Source organism: Dromiciops gliroides, chromosome 3, assembly GCF_019393635.1.
Source record: "Dromiciops gliroides isolate mDroGli1 chromosome 3, mDroGli1.pri, whole genome shotgun sequence".
NCBI classification, from domain to species: domain Eukaryota; kingdom Metazoa; phylum Chordata; class Mammalia; order Microbiotheria; family Microbiotheriidae; genus Dromiciops; species Dromiciops gliroides.
The window spans coordinates 551,265,451-551,282,487 of NC_057863.1; the positions used below are offsets into that span (position 1 = coordinate 551,265,451).

A 17,037-nucleotide genomic window follows, 5' to 3' on the forward strand; every position below is an offset into this window, starting at 1 on the left:
CAAACTGGCAAGGAGATTCAAAGATAAAATACAACGATGCACAATCTCTTGTTCCCTTTGTCTTTTCAAATTAAAATCTGGAAGATTATAATGGGAAATATCAAGCATTATTAAACTACTGAAATTTCACTAGTTTCAATCAACAAAAGAGCACAAGACAGTTTTAGTCTTGGCTCTTGCACTAAGTACTAATGCAAGCTTGTGTAAATCACATCTCTCAGGGCCTCAGTTGTGTACTATTATAAAAAAAAGGAGTTGAACTAAATGACCTCTAAGATTCATTTATATCGAACACTTAGTGATTATATGGATTAAGGGTAGATAAGGGCCACACTATGAATATAGTACTGTGTCATTTGCATGTTAACATTTTCCAATGAAGAAACTGAAGTTTAAATGACTTGTTCAAGGTCACAAAGGTTGTAAAAATATCACAGTGAGAATTTGAACCCAGGTCCTCAGAATTCAGATCCAGTGCTCTTTTCACTGAACTCAACTGCCTCTTTCATCAAAAATTATATTTAGGGGCAGCTAGGTGGCACAGTGGATAGAACACCGGCCCTGGAGTCAGGAGTACCTGAGTTCAAATCCGGCCTCAGACACTTAACACTTACTAGCTATGTGACCCTGGGCAAGTCACTTAACCCCAACTGCCTCACTAAAAAAAATAAATAATAAATTTTAAAAAAAATTATATTTAGTAATAATACTTTCTATTGGATCTGTACTCAGAAAGCCTGGGTTTAAAATACTGGCTGTGCTATATACTACTTAATAGTAGTAAGTACTGAAGCAAGCGACGTCACTTCCTCACTCTGGGCCTTAGTTTCCTTATTTGAAAACTGAAGGGACTGGACCACGGCAGAGGTTCTTAACTTTTTTTGAGTGTCATGGACCTCTTTGGCGGTCATTCTGCCCTTTCTGAGAATTATATTTTTAAATGCTCAAATTACATCAGATTACAAAGGAAACCAAAATAATAATAATAATAATAATAATAAATTTAAAATATTTCTACTTACATTAAAAACTTATTTTTCAGCATTTGTTCAAGCTTGTCCTTGTTAATAAAAAAAGAAAAAAATGATTTGTTAATATAAAGTTGCTTAGTAGGATCCAAGGTTTAAAATTGTCCAAAGAATATGTAAATATTAAAAACTGATTACCTTTTGACCAGGAGCTACAAATTTATGCAAAAGCTCAATATCCTCCGGACAATTTGCGAGAACAGTCTCTGTTGTAGCTTTGAAGAGGGTCTCCATCATCTAGAAAGAAACATAAGTAACCACACTTCTAATTTCTACAGTACTTTAAGGTGGACAAAGCATGAGACAGGTAGTATAAGTATTATTTTTCCCCATTTTACAAAGAAAGTGAGTAGAATAATTTTGCTCAAGGCCACAGAGCCAGAAGGATTGGATCCAAATCCAGTCTGAGAATTCCGACATCAATATCCTTTCCACTAGAGCCAGCCTTCTGTGCTGAAAGCTGTAACTGTATATTCTATGACATCAGCACTCCCAATTTTTATGCTAGCTACATATATCGTATAGGCCTCTGTTTCTGAATGAATTAGAACAAATTAGCACTGCCTTGGAAACAATAACAGTAAAATTGGTTTCAAATCCATGTAACTGCATTCTCATGTAGCTCATATCTGTCCATATTTTCCAGAAGAGTAGTTGTAGAGCCTTTAACAGATGTTTTACTAAAACCTAGGTCAACTTTTCTATGAATAAATTATAAATTACATTAGAGGAAAATTATATCTATTTTTAGTCGCCGATGTTCAGAAGTTAATGTTGATGTTGTAAAATGGGGGGGGGGAATAATATTTATACTACCTGTCTCATAGGATTGTTATAAAGGGAATGCTTTCTTTGTCCACCTTAAAGTACTATAGAAATCATGCTATTAAGTAGAGTTACTCAATTGTAGTCTGGGAATGTACTTAGATGGGTTTAGGTTGTACTTATGACTTTTGTCATTCAGTTTAGTTCTGTCTGACTCTTCTGACCCCATTTGGAGTTTTCTTGGCAAAAATACTGGAGTGATCTGTCATTTCTTTCTCCAGCTCATTTTACAGAAGAGGAAACTAAGACAAAGAGGGATAAGTGATTTGCCCAGGATCACACATCTAGTACTTGTCTGGGGCAGATTTGAACTCAGGAAGAGGAGTCTTCCTGACTTCAGGCCCAGTGCTCTAAGTAATAGGAAAGCTAGGAAGAGGAGAAGGTTTGCAGGTGAAAGAAAATAGTTCTCCTGAAAAAGATCTGGGAGCTTAAGTGGACTGCAAACTGCAAAGGTCAATGTGAACCAATAGTACAATGTGGCAGCCAAAAAACTAATGTAATCTTAGGTATGTGTTAAAAGGCACACATCTAAGAATAGAGAAGTGATAGTCCCACTGTATTCTGCCCTTGTCTTTAGGACCACCACATTCAGTGCTGGGTGCTGTGGTTTAAAAAGGGCCTCAAATGTATGTCCCAAGGCTACTGACTTAAGGAGATGGGAATGCTTATTCTGTAGAAAAGAAGACTCAGAGGAACATGACAGCTGTCTCTAGTATTTGAAGGAGTATCTATCATGTAGGGGAGTGATTAGGTTTGTTCTATTTTTCCTCTGAGAACAGAACTAAGAATCATGTGTAGACACCATCAGGAAAAACTTCCCTGGAGGTGAAGGGGATGAAAGGAAGAACACAAGCTTTTATTAATCCCCTACGCCATGCCAGGTACTGTGATAAGCACTTTCACAGATATCAGCTCATTTGTGATCCTAATTTTATAGTTGAGGAAACGAAGGCAGATAGAGATTACCTGACTTGCCCATGGTCCCACAGCTAGTGTGTGAAGTCACATTTGAACCCAGGGCTTCCTGCCTCCGGGCCTAGCTCTCTGACCACTCTGCCCCCTAGCAGCAGAGGGGAGAAAGGGAACAGGAAAATAAGAAGCGTTTAATAAGTGCCTACTATGTGCCAGGCACAATAACAAATTCTTTACAGATATTATTTGTCAGATATTTTATGATGGGGATTTCTTTGTGTGTGGTTTAGCCTAGACAGCTACTGGGGTCCCTTCCAACTTTCAAATTCCAGGATTTTGGGATTTTTTTTTTGAGGCAATGTATTCAAGATAAAGAAAGAGAATAGCTCCACTGTACTCCAAGATGCTGAAACCATATTGGAAGGACTGTGTTCAGTTCTGGATGCCATATTTGAGAAAGGACATTAAGAAAGGAATATAACCAGGAGGATGGAGGACTGTAAGATGATGCCGTCTGAGGCTCAGTTAAAGGAATTTATATGCTTACTAGAACAGAGAGAGAATGGGAAGCTGGGTAGCACAGTAGATGGAGGACCAGGCCAGGAATCAGGGGAAGATCAGAGTTCAAATTTAGCTTTACACACTGACTAGCTGTGTGACCCTGGGTAAGTCACTTAACCCTGTTTGCTGCAATTTCCCCATCTGTAAAATGATCTGGAGAAGGAAATGGCAAACCACTCTAGTATTTGCCAAGAAAACCCCAAATGGGGTCACAAAGAGTCAGACATAACTGAATGACAACAACAACAACAACAAAGTACAGAGAACACAAGAAGAAAGTTATAGCTATTTTCAAGTATTTGAAGGGCTGGTCAATTAGAAAGGGATTAGACTTATTTTGTGTGTTCCAAATGGACTAAGAAAACCAAGTCAGAGTTACAGCAAGTCTTGATGTAAGGAAATGCTTCCTAATAAGACAGTAGTCCACTCCTCACTAGATATCTTGAAGTAAAAGCTGCTTGAAGACTTGATGAGTGTATGATAGAGGTTTGGGTGGGACTAGATGGCTTTTGTGGTCCTTTCCAACTCTGATTTTCTGCAATGAGCTTGAGGTGGGTCTTGTAAGATTTTTAGGATTTGGATGGATGGAGAGAGACAATTTCAAGGAAGAAAGATAGCAAGCACAGAACACAGCTGAGGTAATGTGGAGGGTATATATGGGGCTCATGACCTAATTAGAGGAAGCAGTTTGTTTTAAGGAACAGTACAAAATACTTTTGGATAGATCAGATAAAGCAAGACTATGGAGGGTCTGGAAAGTGGTAGAGAAGTTCCTACTTGATGTGGTAGATATTAAAGTTCTTTAGGAAAGGGATGACATGATGAAAATAATGCCTGAGGGCATTTTAAAGGGAAGGTAAATGAATTTCCCTTGGAAAAAAGGAATCTGCAAAATCAGGACAACCATGTGCATGTAACTAGAGACTGCTGCAGGAGCTTTGCTGAATCTTGTTTATACCTAGCTGAACATAAGCTAGTTCATCAACTGACTGGTATATAAAAACTGAAGAAATACACAAAATGATTAGCAATTTTGGTCACAGCTGGTTTGTTTGGCAGCATCCATATGAATTTCCAAATATGTTGATAATTTTCTCATGCTGCAATTCTCAGAAAAATCTCTGTTCTCTCAAGTGTTTAAGCCTCCTCTGGGCAAAATGTAATGACATGTTGGTGATATTTCTTTCTTCCAAGATCACTATCAATCAAATACATAAAAGTCCAAATTAAATGATTAACAAGTATTCCATTTAAAGAAATCATAAAACAATTACATGCTAAAGAACATTTTGTGTGTTCTAATGCAGGGGCTCTTAACATGGGCCCATAAATTTAAAAAAATTGATAACTATAACCCAATATAATTTATTTTCTTTATAATCCTATGTATTTTATTTTATTCATTTAAAAATATTATTCTAAGGGGTCTGTGACATACAAAAAAGTTAAGAACCTCTGTTATAATAAAATATTTCTTTTTGCTAATTATTTTCATTTTTTATGGGAATAATGCCAGGTACCTAGCATGTTACTTTAAATGCTAAAGTCATAGAAATACAGTATTACCACACATATCCAGACTTATATAAAATTAAAATATGGGACACAGGAAGTGAAAAAAAGTAACATCACCTAAGATAGTGGAAGTGATTTGCAATTTATAAACAAAAACCATTTTAAACAATTCTATGAACTAGTGAGAGAAATTCAATTTAACAATTTGACAGAATTTATTAATGATATTATTTATTAAGTATAATACAGTGGGCTAGGAGCTGAGGGAAATACAAAGACCACTAAAAGAAGGTCACTTATGTATAGTCTAAGAGAGAGAGAGAGAGAGAGAGAGAGAGAGAGAGAGAGAGAGACTGACTCTGTATGTGTGTGTCTGTGTTTATGGGGGGGAGTAGTACATGAGTAACTGTATTATATATAAAATATAACACTAAGTGCTTACAAGAAGTAAAAACAAGGCTGATATAAATGGGATAAATGGAATAAAAGGAAGAGAAACAAGGCTGAGTAGGGAGAAACTAAAGATGGGATGGGTAGGTAAGGAAGTAGTTGATAACCAAAAGTATGCAAACATAGCCTTCAGAAAAGCAGTTTTAATCTGCTAAACCCTCACAATTTTAATTTCAAACCTCTAACAGAATTTTATCTTGTACATACTAGTAAGTAGTCTGTGAAGACAATTCTTCCCTACCCTCCATCCCTGATTATCCTCTTCAGTACTATCTTCTCCCACTTCAAGCCTTCCTACGACTTACACCCCCAACACAAACTAGCTCAGGAGGAAGGCATGCTTTTTGCTACTCGGTACCACTCCTAGGTCTTTCCCCTACCATCTTCCCTCAGTAGTCCTCTACTCCTTTGAGGTTTACTCCCTCTAGACTCACCACCCTGTTAAGACTCTGGTGGCTGTTAATAACTATTGGTTCTCAAGCCATTTCCCCTCCTTTTTCAAAAAGCTCAGTACCTCACAGTGTTCCACCATTGTTATCCTTGGGGACTCCATTTTTCGTGTTTACGTACACTCAAATAACCTTGCTACACCCCCTTTTCTCCCCTCTTCAGCAGAGGATTTCACCTTATACTTCACTAACCTGCTGTCTTCAAGAGCTACCTCTCTTCCTGAATACCACACTTCAAGTCACCTCACTGTTCTTCTCTACTCTCTCCTTTGCTCCAGTCTCAACGGAAGAGGTGAGGGGGCAGCTAGGTGGCACAGTGGATAAAGCACTGGTCTTGGATGCAGCAGGACCTGAGTTCAAATTCAGCCTCAGACACTTGGCACTTACTAGCTCTGTGTCCTTGGGCAAGTCACTTAACTGTCATTGCCCCGCCCCCCCCCCAAAAAAAAATTACAGGTGTATCTTTAATGCATAGGTATTCTTGAAAAAATGTTGGTAAATCAATGGAAGAGGTGACCCTCACCCCTCCAAATACCCAACCCTGAGCACATGCTCTCCTGTCTCCCTTGGCAGATTGTGCCTTCAGCTATCTCTTTTCTCTAACTTTCAGTCTGTCTTTATCTACTGGCCTCTTTCCCCACTACTGATACATGTCCAGATCTCCTTCATCCTTCATCCTCTGGATTCAGGAGGACCTGAGTTCAAATCTAGCCTCAGACACTTGATACTTACTAGCTGTGTGACCCTGCACAAGTCACTTTACCCTCATTGCCCCGCAAAAAAAAAAGAAAAAAAAATTAACTTAAAAATTCTTTACTTGACACTGACATCTCTTTAAGCCATTACCCTACATTTCTTCTCCTGCTCACAGCCTAGCTGCCTACATGCCTTTCTTCCACTTTCCTCCCATTCACTTCTCAGTCCCTTTCCTGGCTTCTGACCATGCCTCTCAGCTGAAACTGCTTCCCTGAAGGTCACCAATGACATCTTTATGGATAAATGCAATGGACCTTTCTCAGTTGTGGTAAAAAATTAAAGTTTTTAACTAAAATTTAAGAGTCGACTAACAATAACTGAAGGACCGCCAGTTTTTGAAGGACTGCCCTTTCGGGGAGGAGACTGTGACCAACAGCCATGTGCCTGCTGATGCTCAGGAGAGCGTGACCAAGCATTCCACTTCTGGGGTGTGAGCTTAAAAAGGAGGAGAGAACAGAAGTGGTCTCTCTCGTTCTTGGCACACACATGCTGGCTCAGGTTTGACAGCGTGCTTGGATGATCGACCCTGATCCTCGGTGGCAGCACGTGTTTGACGCTGGTTCTTAGCCTGAGAGGTAGCTTTGGGATTCAGTGAGTTTTATAAAAGAATATAGGGGCAGCTAGGTGGCGCAGTGGATAGAGAACCGGCCGTGGAGTCAGGAGTACCTGAGTTCAAATCCGGCCTCAGACACTTAACACTTAGTAGCTGTGTGACACTGGGCAAGTCACTTAACCCCAATTGCCTCACTAAAATAAATAAATAAATAAAATAAAAGAATATAGACTAAGCTTAGATCTAAGACTATTTATTTGTATTTCTACTTTCCTATTTCTCTAATCAATATCATCTGTTTGTTGGCTAATTAATTCCCAAACAATAAAAGCTAAGTAATCCATCTCTAATTAAAGCTCAGAGATTTCTTTCTCTTACTGGTCTGGGAGATATATAAGGGAAAGGTTAGAGGGGAGTTTAATGCTCTTATATCCAATTTTAAATCTCACACAGTGCTTCTCCTTTTTGATCCTTCCCCAGGTGAATGACACTCTGGAACACTTCCTCCTTCTGGATACTGACACACCTTGACTTTCTTGAGACTGCTCTGTGGGAGTTCTTTTCCCCTACGCCCTTCACAACGTGGTTTCAGGTAACCACCAAGACTTTCTGACATTACTCTCCTCTGTGGACTCTGCTTCCTGCTGAACTGGCCTGGCTTATTGTGTTCCTGACTCAACACTCCATTTTCTATCTCCATGTTTCTTCATGCCTGGAATGCCCTCCTTTACTTCCTCTAGACTTGAGAGAATCCCTAGCTTCCTTCAAAGCTCGCTCAAGTGCCACCTCCTAGAGGAAATCTATTTTGATTATTCCAAATGCTGGTGCCCTCCTCCAGGAAATACTTTGTGTGGGTATACACAGATATGTATGTGTGTGTGAATATTGTATATGTGTGCACATGGTATGTATGCATGCATGTATGCAGGCATAGAAAGACAGTATTTAATTTTTTATAAACATGTTGGTTTCCCTCTGATAGCATGTTAGCTCCTTGAAGGCAGGAACAGATCCAATTTTGGTCTCTGTATCTAATATAGAACCTGGTATATATTAATTACTTAATAAATACTTATTAAATAAACTGCATGAGTTAATGAACACTGATGATACCTAACTTGATTCAAAGGAAGCTATATTATTAGCATATACAAAAAATATTAAAAGAAAACTGCTAGAAATCTAAAGCTATTACAAACTTTAAATAGAAATAGAGATTAATAGCTCTAACATGCATTTTATGAATCAATAAATAACCAAATTGAAGCATTCTCTTGGTTTTATTGATTAATTCTATAGTTTTCTTGCTTTCAATTTTATTAATTCCTCCTTTGATTTTCAGGATTTCTAATTTAGTATTTAATTGGGAATTTAAAATTTGTTCTTTTTCTAGCTTTTTTTAGTTGCACACCCAATTCATTGATCTCCTCTTTCTCTTTCTTATTCATGTAAGCATTTAGAGATATAAAATTTCCTCTAAGCACTGCTTTGGCTGCATCCTGTAGGTTTTTCTTCTATTTTTTCATTCTTTTGATTCTGCTTGACAGATTCTTGGTGTCTCATGGAGTTATTAGCTTCCATCTGCCCAATTTTAATTTTTAAGGCATTATTTTCCTCAGCAAGCTTTTGCACCTCTTTTTCCATTTGGCCAATTTTTTCTCCCATTTGGCCAATTGTTTTTTTTCAAGGAATTGTTTTCCTCTGTCAATTTTTGTGCTTCTTTTTCCAGCATAACTCTCATTTCTTTTTCTATTTTTCTTCTACCTTTCTCATTTGATTTTTAAAAGCCTTTTTAAGCTCTTCAAAGGCGGCTTTTTGGTCTTGAGACAAGATCATCTTCCCACTTGAGTCTTCATTTGTAGGCATTTTGACAAACTCATCTGAGTTTGAGTTTTGGTCATCCCTTTCACCATAGAAGCTGTCAATGGTAAAGGTCCTTTTTTGTTTCTTGCTCATGTTGTAGCCTATTTTTAAACTTGAAGTTGAAGTCTGCTCCTGGGGCACAGGCGTCACTGTTGCAAGCTTCTTACTGCTCTCAGCTGCCCCACTCTCAGTTGTGTCAAGCTGCAGCAGTGTCGAGCTGCCCAATGGGCAAAGCTATGCTGAGCTGAGTTGTGCTGAGCTGCCCTCCCCTTCACCCAGGTGAGACAGACCTTTCCTGAAGTCTTCTAAATTATCTCAAGTAGGAGGACTGTGTCTCTTGTCTTTTTGTAGGTTCTGTAGTTCCAAAATCTGTTTAGAGGCTTGATTTAATGTTGTTTTTGAGGGAAACATGAACATGGGAAAGCTCAGGCAACTTCCTGGCTTCTCTCTGCCATCTTGGCTCCACCCCCGGAATTCTAGCATTCTCAAACTTTAAGGCTTTGTTAGAAATATTTTAAAGACTTGTCAAAAAAGACCCAAGGCAGTGGTTGTAGAGACTAGGTACACTATTACTATTGCAGTATATTTTGATCCTTTCTTTCTAATGAAAAATTCAAGAGACTTTCCCCAGAATGTATGCTATTAGGGGAGGAAAGCAATTTCAGCAAACATTTATTAAGTGTCAAGGCCAGGATGGCACAAGGAGATAACAAAGAATGAAGATGATTCTGTCCATGAAAGCGGGCGATTTGGAGGTAGGGAAGCTTCTGGTAGGTAAAGGGAAGATAAAGAGAAGAGTAGAAATTAAGATGCCCATCTTTGTTGTTGTTATTTTTTTTTAAAAGTCAAACTTATTATCCTATTATCAGATAATACACGAAATGAAAATATCTGCTAGACGGCAATTGGTCCTAGTATAATTTTTCCAGTTATTTGTTGTTAGTAGTGTGTGTGTCTTAAAAAATGCAAGGAGGGGCAGCTAGGTGGTGCAGTGGATAGAATACTGGCCCTGTAGTCAGAGTACCTGAGTTCAAATGAGGGCCTCAGACACTTAACACTTACTAGCTGTGTGACCCTGGGCAAGTCACTTAACCCCAATTGCCTCACCCCCCCCCCAAAAAAAATTCCTGGATAAAGGTCTACAGAGCCTCTGCTTCAAAACTTACAGTGATAGGAAACTGTCTTTTTAAAAAAATCTCTTTATGCATGTTGATGGTGCGATTAAAAAAAAGTCCTCACATTATGGTATCCCATGATGCAATAAAAATTCTTTGTATCTCCCTTTCCAACCTCCATTGGAACATGATTTTTCTTCCCATTTCTGTGCCTTTACACTGGGCATCTCCTATGTCTGATTCACTCTCTCCTCACTTCTGCATCATACAGTCCTTTTCTTCTTCCAAGATGTAGTACAAATACCATTTCTTAAATGAAACTTCCTTATCAAATTACCCTGTATTTAACTTTTTTTTAGTTATCCTCTTTATATTTATGCTGTATGTGTTCGTCTCACCCACTAGAATGTAAGCTCCTTGGGAATAGGACTGTTTGACTCTTTGTATCTGTAGCCCCCACACAACAGTGTTTGGAATGAAGCAGGAACTTAATAAAAGCAAGTTGAATGATTGATATTAGACTTTTCAGTTATGATCAACCCCTAAGTTTTCTTATCCTTCAGACTAACCGCCCAGTTCCTTCAAACCACGTCCTCATAAGACCGAATTTCAAGATCTTGCATACTACTGTTCTAGACCCATTCCAGTTTGTCAATATCCCTGTAAAACATGGCACTTGGAACTGAATGGAAAAAAAAATAGCTAGCATTTATAACATGCTTTAAGGCTTACAAAGTACTTTACAAATATTATTGCACTTTATCCTGAGAAGTAGGCACTACTATTATGCCTATTTTACAGATGAGGAAACCAAGGCAAACAAAAGTTGAGTGACTTGCCCAGGGGTTATAGCTATGAATTGTTGAAACCAATTAATTCACTGGTACTTGGGGAAAATTTACCTTGTGTTTTTGTTAATTTTGATTTGAACTTTGTCTTTCTGAAAAAAGAAGATGGATTCTTTGCAAGAGTTATATGCATAGAAGATCTCTCTCTTTCTCTCTCTCTCTCTCTCTCTCACATACACACACACACACATGCTAATGTGTATGTAAAATATAGACTTGCTAGTTACAGGGCTATAGCTAAGTCCTGAGACTGGATTTGAAGTAAGGTCTTCCTGAGTCTATCCACTGAACCACCTAGCTGCTATCAATATAATGTAATACAATACAATATAATAATCCCCCCAATATTCTTCAATCTAAAAAAACCCACTGAAATAGAAATGCTTACAAGTAACCACTTGAAATTTTCTACAATTAAAACATCTTGATTTTTAAGATGTCTCTAATTTTTAAAAGTTTTTGATCAATAACTATCTGTCTGGTTTCAAGAGAAACATCCACTAGAACAGGTGAAACTAATATAAGCAAAGACGTTTTTCATATATGTGACATAATTATGGGCCTGGTGGATAGAGTGTGGGCCGGGAGTCAGAAGGTTTGAGTCCTAATGCCAGTCTTCTGAGACTTACTAGCTGTATGACCCTGATGGATTGCTTAACCTCTTTTTTACTTTAGCTTCCTTAACTGTAAAATGGGGAACAATAACTGTACCTTCCTCTAGGGTTGTTTTAATCAAATGAAAGGTTATTAGTAAAATGCTCTGCATTTTAATATTAAATATCAAATCCTAATTTTTATATAAATGCTAATGAAAGTGATACAAATTTTAATGTTGTTTATTAACAACCTATATGTGAAAGTTTCCTGCTCTTTTAAAAACAATTATCTTAGATAAGTGGTTGAAAAAGAATTATAAGTAACAATTTTAATCCAATAACATATCTTTCCCCCTAGAAACTCTGATACAAAGTCAAGTCTTTTCATCATGTTAAAATATTATGATTATTGTTTTTACAAGTTACAAATATAAGAATTACAAAGGACTTTATTATTAAATATCTTATTAACTATATGTGATTATGATTTATTTATTGTGTTAAGAATTATAATAGATGATAATAAATTCTTAATTTGATTTGTATAGATTTAGGAAATGTATTACAGTTTGTGTGTGTGTGTGTGTGTGTGTGTGTGTGTGTGTGTGTGTGTGTGTGTGTGTGTGTGTGTGTGTGTATGGAAAAGCTGGGAGTATTGCTAAAGTTTGGAAACCACTGTCCTAAGACTTGAAGGTGTTGCAACCTTTATTAGTGAAGGGAACACCTGGCATGAACCTTTTAAAGAAAATGACTAGTTTCAGTTGTAATGACCTGTTCTTATAATGTGCTCCTAATGAATTCTTTACAGTGCCTGGAACATAGTAAGCATTTAATAAATGCTTGACTACTGACTAGCCTTTTCCTCTTTATTTGTGCTTACAATTAGAGAGGAAACTAAGTATGAGCATATAAATTGTCCATTAAACAAAATCATGGGTATATAAAAATAAAATGTGCACATACCATATGTAGTTAGTTAAAATGCTGACATACTTCATTTAATTGGCATGAGTACAGTTTAGACAAACTTCATAGGTGTACTTTCTCTCCTCTTCATTAGAATGTTAGCTCCTTGAGGTCAGACACTAAATTAATTTTTTATTGTATTTGTAGTTCTATTGTTTAGCACAGTGCCTGGCACTACTTAATAAGCTCTTAAATGAAGGAATGGCAACAAACGTTTATTATCTGGCATAAGGAGAAAATGAAGTGATTGAAGTGATAAGATAAATGAATCCTTGAAAATCATGGATGGCCTATGAAAATCATCTGGTCCAAATCCATCATTTTACAAATAAAGAATGAGAGGTCCAGATGTTAAAGTGACTTGTTTGTGGTCATATAGCTAATAAAAAGAGCTAAAACTTGAACTCAGGTATTTGTCTCTAAGTCCAGGGGTTTTTTTTGTTTTTTGTTTTTTCCTATATCACAGAATCTTGGGATTGAACATTAGAGAAAGCCTGATTCAACAATCTGAAATATGGAATCTGGAACCCTAGGGCCTGGAGGTTAAAATCTTTTCGCTACTTTTTTTCCATTGTGACCAATGACAAATCGGTTTATTTCTATGGGGTTTCAATTTGCCTAACCTGTAAAATAAGAAGAACTTAACTTTAATTCCAACACTCTCCTAGTTCAAAAGGCTTATAAACCACATTTCATCAAACACCATGCTACAACATAACGGAAACTGAACACAGAATGACAGACCCTAGTGCTGGGAAAAGTCTCTGGGGGTTATCTCACTTAGTCCCCATTTGGAGCACAAATTCCTTTTAAATGCTGGAGTTTATTTTAACCATTCATGGTGGAATTCTTTCCAAAACTTATTACAACATACTTTCTCCCCTTAATAAACAGTTTACTAAGAATAGTTTAGCCTTTTCTGTCTCATTTAGGTTCATAATTTTAAACATTAATTATTATGCTGTAATGACCCTTATGACTCTGGCTGTCCTCTTACCGAGGCCACAGCCTGCTCTGCTAGTGGTTATGGCATTACTTCTGTCTCTTCTCTTTGGTAGTCCTCTATTCTTTGATGTGATTTCCTGCAGGTATCAGTTTTTGTTTTCCCTGTTTCTTTCTCAGCAACTCAACTCATGTGTTGCCTAAAGCTTTTGTTGTTGGTCCCTCACTTCCTGAGGCAGCTAGGTGGCAGAATGTGATGGAGCACTGGGCCTGGAACCAGGAAAACCTAAGTTCAAATCCAGCCTCAGGCACTTACTAGCTGTGTAAACTACGGTAAGTCACTTAACTGATCTGTACCTCAGTTTCCTCAATTATAAAATGGGGATAAGAAGAACACCTATTTTCCAAGGTTGTTGTGAGGATCAAATGAGATAATATTTGTAAAGTGCGCACAACATCTGTCACACGTTATTTCCTTCCCTCCCTTTCTTCCTCCTTATGATTTAATCTAAACTGGAAATTTCCAAGGAAAATGAAAATGCTTAGTTTCAACATGGAAACTAAGTCAAACAGACTCCTTACCCAAACAGTGATAGTTACTTCATTTTAATAAAGTGCATGTGATTTGTGACAACTCTTTTTTTGGGACTTGAGAAATGGCTGACAATATTTTGAAGTGAGGAGCCAAGTTTATTATTTTTCATATTCCCAGCTCTCTTAGTTCTTCAAATGTTGGAGTTGTAATAATTTGGGGATCTATGACCATCATTATAACATATATTAATGCCTTGAAATGTTTGAGACCTAGAAAGGGCTAATTTCTACCAATAATCACCAGATATTAACCAAGAGAAAATCGGGACTTTAGGATAATTAGCTCATAGACTCTTCCTCCCTTTATTTGGCATATAGCAGAGATTTAATGCTTATTGACTCACTGACATGTAGTATGTATGACAAAGGGTATTGTTTCTCCCTGGTAGAATATGCATCTCATTTGTACCACCAGTGCCTTGTACATAGTAAGCTTTTGATAAGTGTTCAGTGAATTATTAACAAAAAAAGTGCAAAAGCAAACATCTTTCACAAATGTCCCCCCTCCAAAAAAAACCCCATTAACATTAAATAGTAGGGAATAAAACTTACTCAGGAGATAGCTTCATAATTATGAAGTAGTGAAAAAAAACCTTTCACTTCTAGCCTATTAATGAATCCTAAAGTAACAGAAAGGCATACCTGAGAAGCCAAATGATTAAGGGATGTCACCATAAATGGTGACTTCAATAAAGTGGGACTTGAAACAATAAATGGAGGCTAAAATATAGTTAGGGGAAGAAAAGGACAGGTAACTTAGAAAGACCTGCTAGGTGGCAATGTATCTTTGTAAGCAGACAATTTTGACCCATGAGACTGTTCTATTGGCATTTCATGAGGAACAAAGTACTCTTTTTAGAAGTAGAAAAGAAAACTGATGGCTTTCCTGACTTTGACTTTCAGAGTATGATCTTTAATCATAAACAGAAACATAAAACAAGGGGCTGGTATAACTTTCTATTTATTAAGTTTTTAATCATTCAGATAAAACTTTTTCTAGCACAGCTTTCAAGATGATTTTAAAACACATGACTCAACAGCATTAAAACAGAAATACTCAACTTAAAAAAAAAACAGTTAAAAATACCCTTTACTACAACATAACTATTAAAAAGTTAGGATAAATAACTGTCCTTTGTGATAGTGATTACCATAGAAGGTGATATAAAGTAGAGAAAACTAGGAGAAATTGGAGGTTATAGTTTTGCTGCATGTTGTTGTTGTCTTTAAGAAATGGTAAAAATGACACCTAAGTAGGAACAAAACACCTAGAAACTGGAACATATGACACCCAAACTAAAGTTATTTATATATATATATATATATATATATTTTTTTTTTTGGGGGGGGGGAGAGGACGAATATCTCGTGTTTGCTTATGTCGGATTCTCAGTCGTCAGTCAGGGTTGGGCTTAGAACCAGGTTATGCGAGTAAGAGTGTTGGGAGAGAGAGAGCGCGAGAGAGGAGAGAGGAATCAAAGGAGAACGGGCATCACCAGCTGCCCGGGGCCTTCACTTCGCAGTTCATCATCTGTACAAACTCTTCATAGTTAACTTGGCCATCGCCATCTATGTCCACCTCTCGATCATCTCGTCCACCTCCTCGGCGTCAGCTTCTCCCCCGAGGTTGGTCTTCACATGACCGAAGCTCCGCAGCACTGATATAGCACGTTCCCTTCCTTGTCAAAACGCAGAACACCTCTCGGATCTCTCCTCGCTGTCTGTGTCCTTCATTTCCTTGCCATCATGGTCAGGAATTCAGGGAAATCAATGGTCCCCATTTCCATCCTGCATCCACCTCAGTGATCATATCTTGGAGCTTCAGCCTCCGTTGGGTTCTGACCCAGGGGATTGCATCACTGGACCCAACTCCTTGGTGGTGATGGTCCCATCTCCATCCTACCAAACAGGGAAAAGGCCTCCCTGAACTCTGCAATCTGCTCCTTGGTCAGCTGGTCACCATGGCGGGGGCACGGGCACTCTGGGCACCGGAGGAGGAAGAAGAGAAGAGGAAAGAGGAAGAGGAGAGGGAGGGGCGGGGGTCATGCGGCGCTGGGGAACGAGGGCCTCGAGCGCAGCAGGGGGCACAGCTCCTGCCGGATCTGCCGCCGCCACTGTGCGCTCACCGCCACCAGACTCAAGGTATTATATTTTTTAAATTCCCTTGAGAACGGGGGCTATACTGTTTTTTCATCTTTATGCTCTACTAATGATAAGTTAGAAAGTTCATATAAAAATGCTTAATAAACATTATTTAACTAAATTATCCAAACTGAGGCTATATGACTATAAATCTTAGACTACCATTACCTCAGAAGAATCAAAATAACAAGTGATGGGGCAGCTAGGTGGCACAGTAGATAAAGCACCAGCCTTGGATTCAGGGAGGACTTGAGTTCAAATCCAACCTCAGACATTTGACACTTACTAGCCTGTGTGACTCTGGCAAGTCACTTAACCCCAACGGCCTCACAAAAAAAAAACCAAACAAACAAAAAACCCAAAAACCCCGTGACCCCAAAGAGCTAGTAGGTTGCAACATACACCACCAATAATGATATGTGAGATATGCTGGTTGAAAAAAGGAGATTGGCCAGTCATATATTTCATACATAATTTATGATTTTTTTGAAGAAGGAAGATATTATATTACATACATATTTACATTAGAAGCCTCCTTTCTCTCTTTCCTCTTGCTCTCTTCTTAGTCCCTTCCTTACATCCAGCTTGCAACTTCATTCATTCATTCATTCATTCATTCAACTGAAACTGCTCTCTCCGAAGTCACTAATGATGTAATTGACAAATCAAAGGGTCTTTTTTTCTTGGTGAGGCAATTGGGGTTAAATGACTTGCCCAGGGTCACACAGCTAGTAAGTGTCAAGGGTCTGAGGCCGGATTTGAACTCAGGAACTCCTGAATCCAGGGCTGGTGCCTTATCCACTGTGCCACCTAGCTGCCCCCGAAAGGGTCTTTTCTCAATCCTCATTTTCTTTGACCTCTCTGCAGTCTTTGACACTGCTGATCACCATCTCTATATTTATTCTAGACAGACAGACAGACA

General features: G+C 38.0%; 1 protein-coding gene across 1 annotated transcript in view; it reads right to left on the reverse strand.

Annotated features, from left to right (window-relative positions):
- Window positions 1–17,037, reverse strand: part of NARS2 (asparaginyl-tRNA synthetase 2, mitochondrial) — a 149,811-nt gene that overhangs the window by 48,510 nt on the left and 84,264 nt on the right. Inside the window, exons 8-9 of the mRNA XM_043995292.1 lie at window positions 1,167–1,265; window positions 1,023–1,060 (exon numbers count right to left, since the gene is read on the reverse strand). Of these exons, the coding sequence (XP_043851227.1) occupies window positions 1,023–1,060; window positions 1,167–1,265 (137 nt within the window). The remainder of the gene's footprint in view (window positions 1–1,022; window positions 1,061–1,166; window positions 1,266–17,037) is intronic.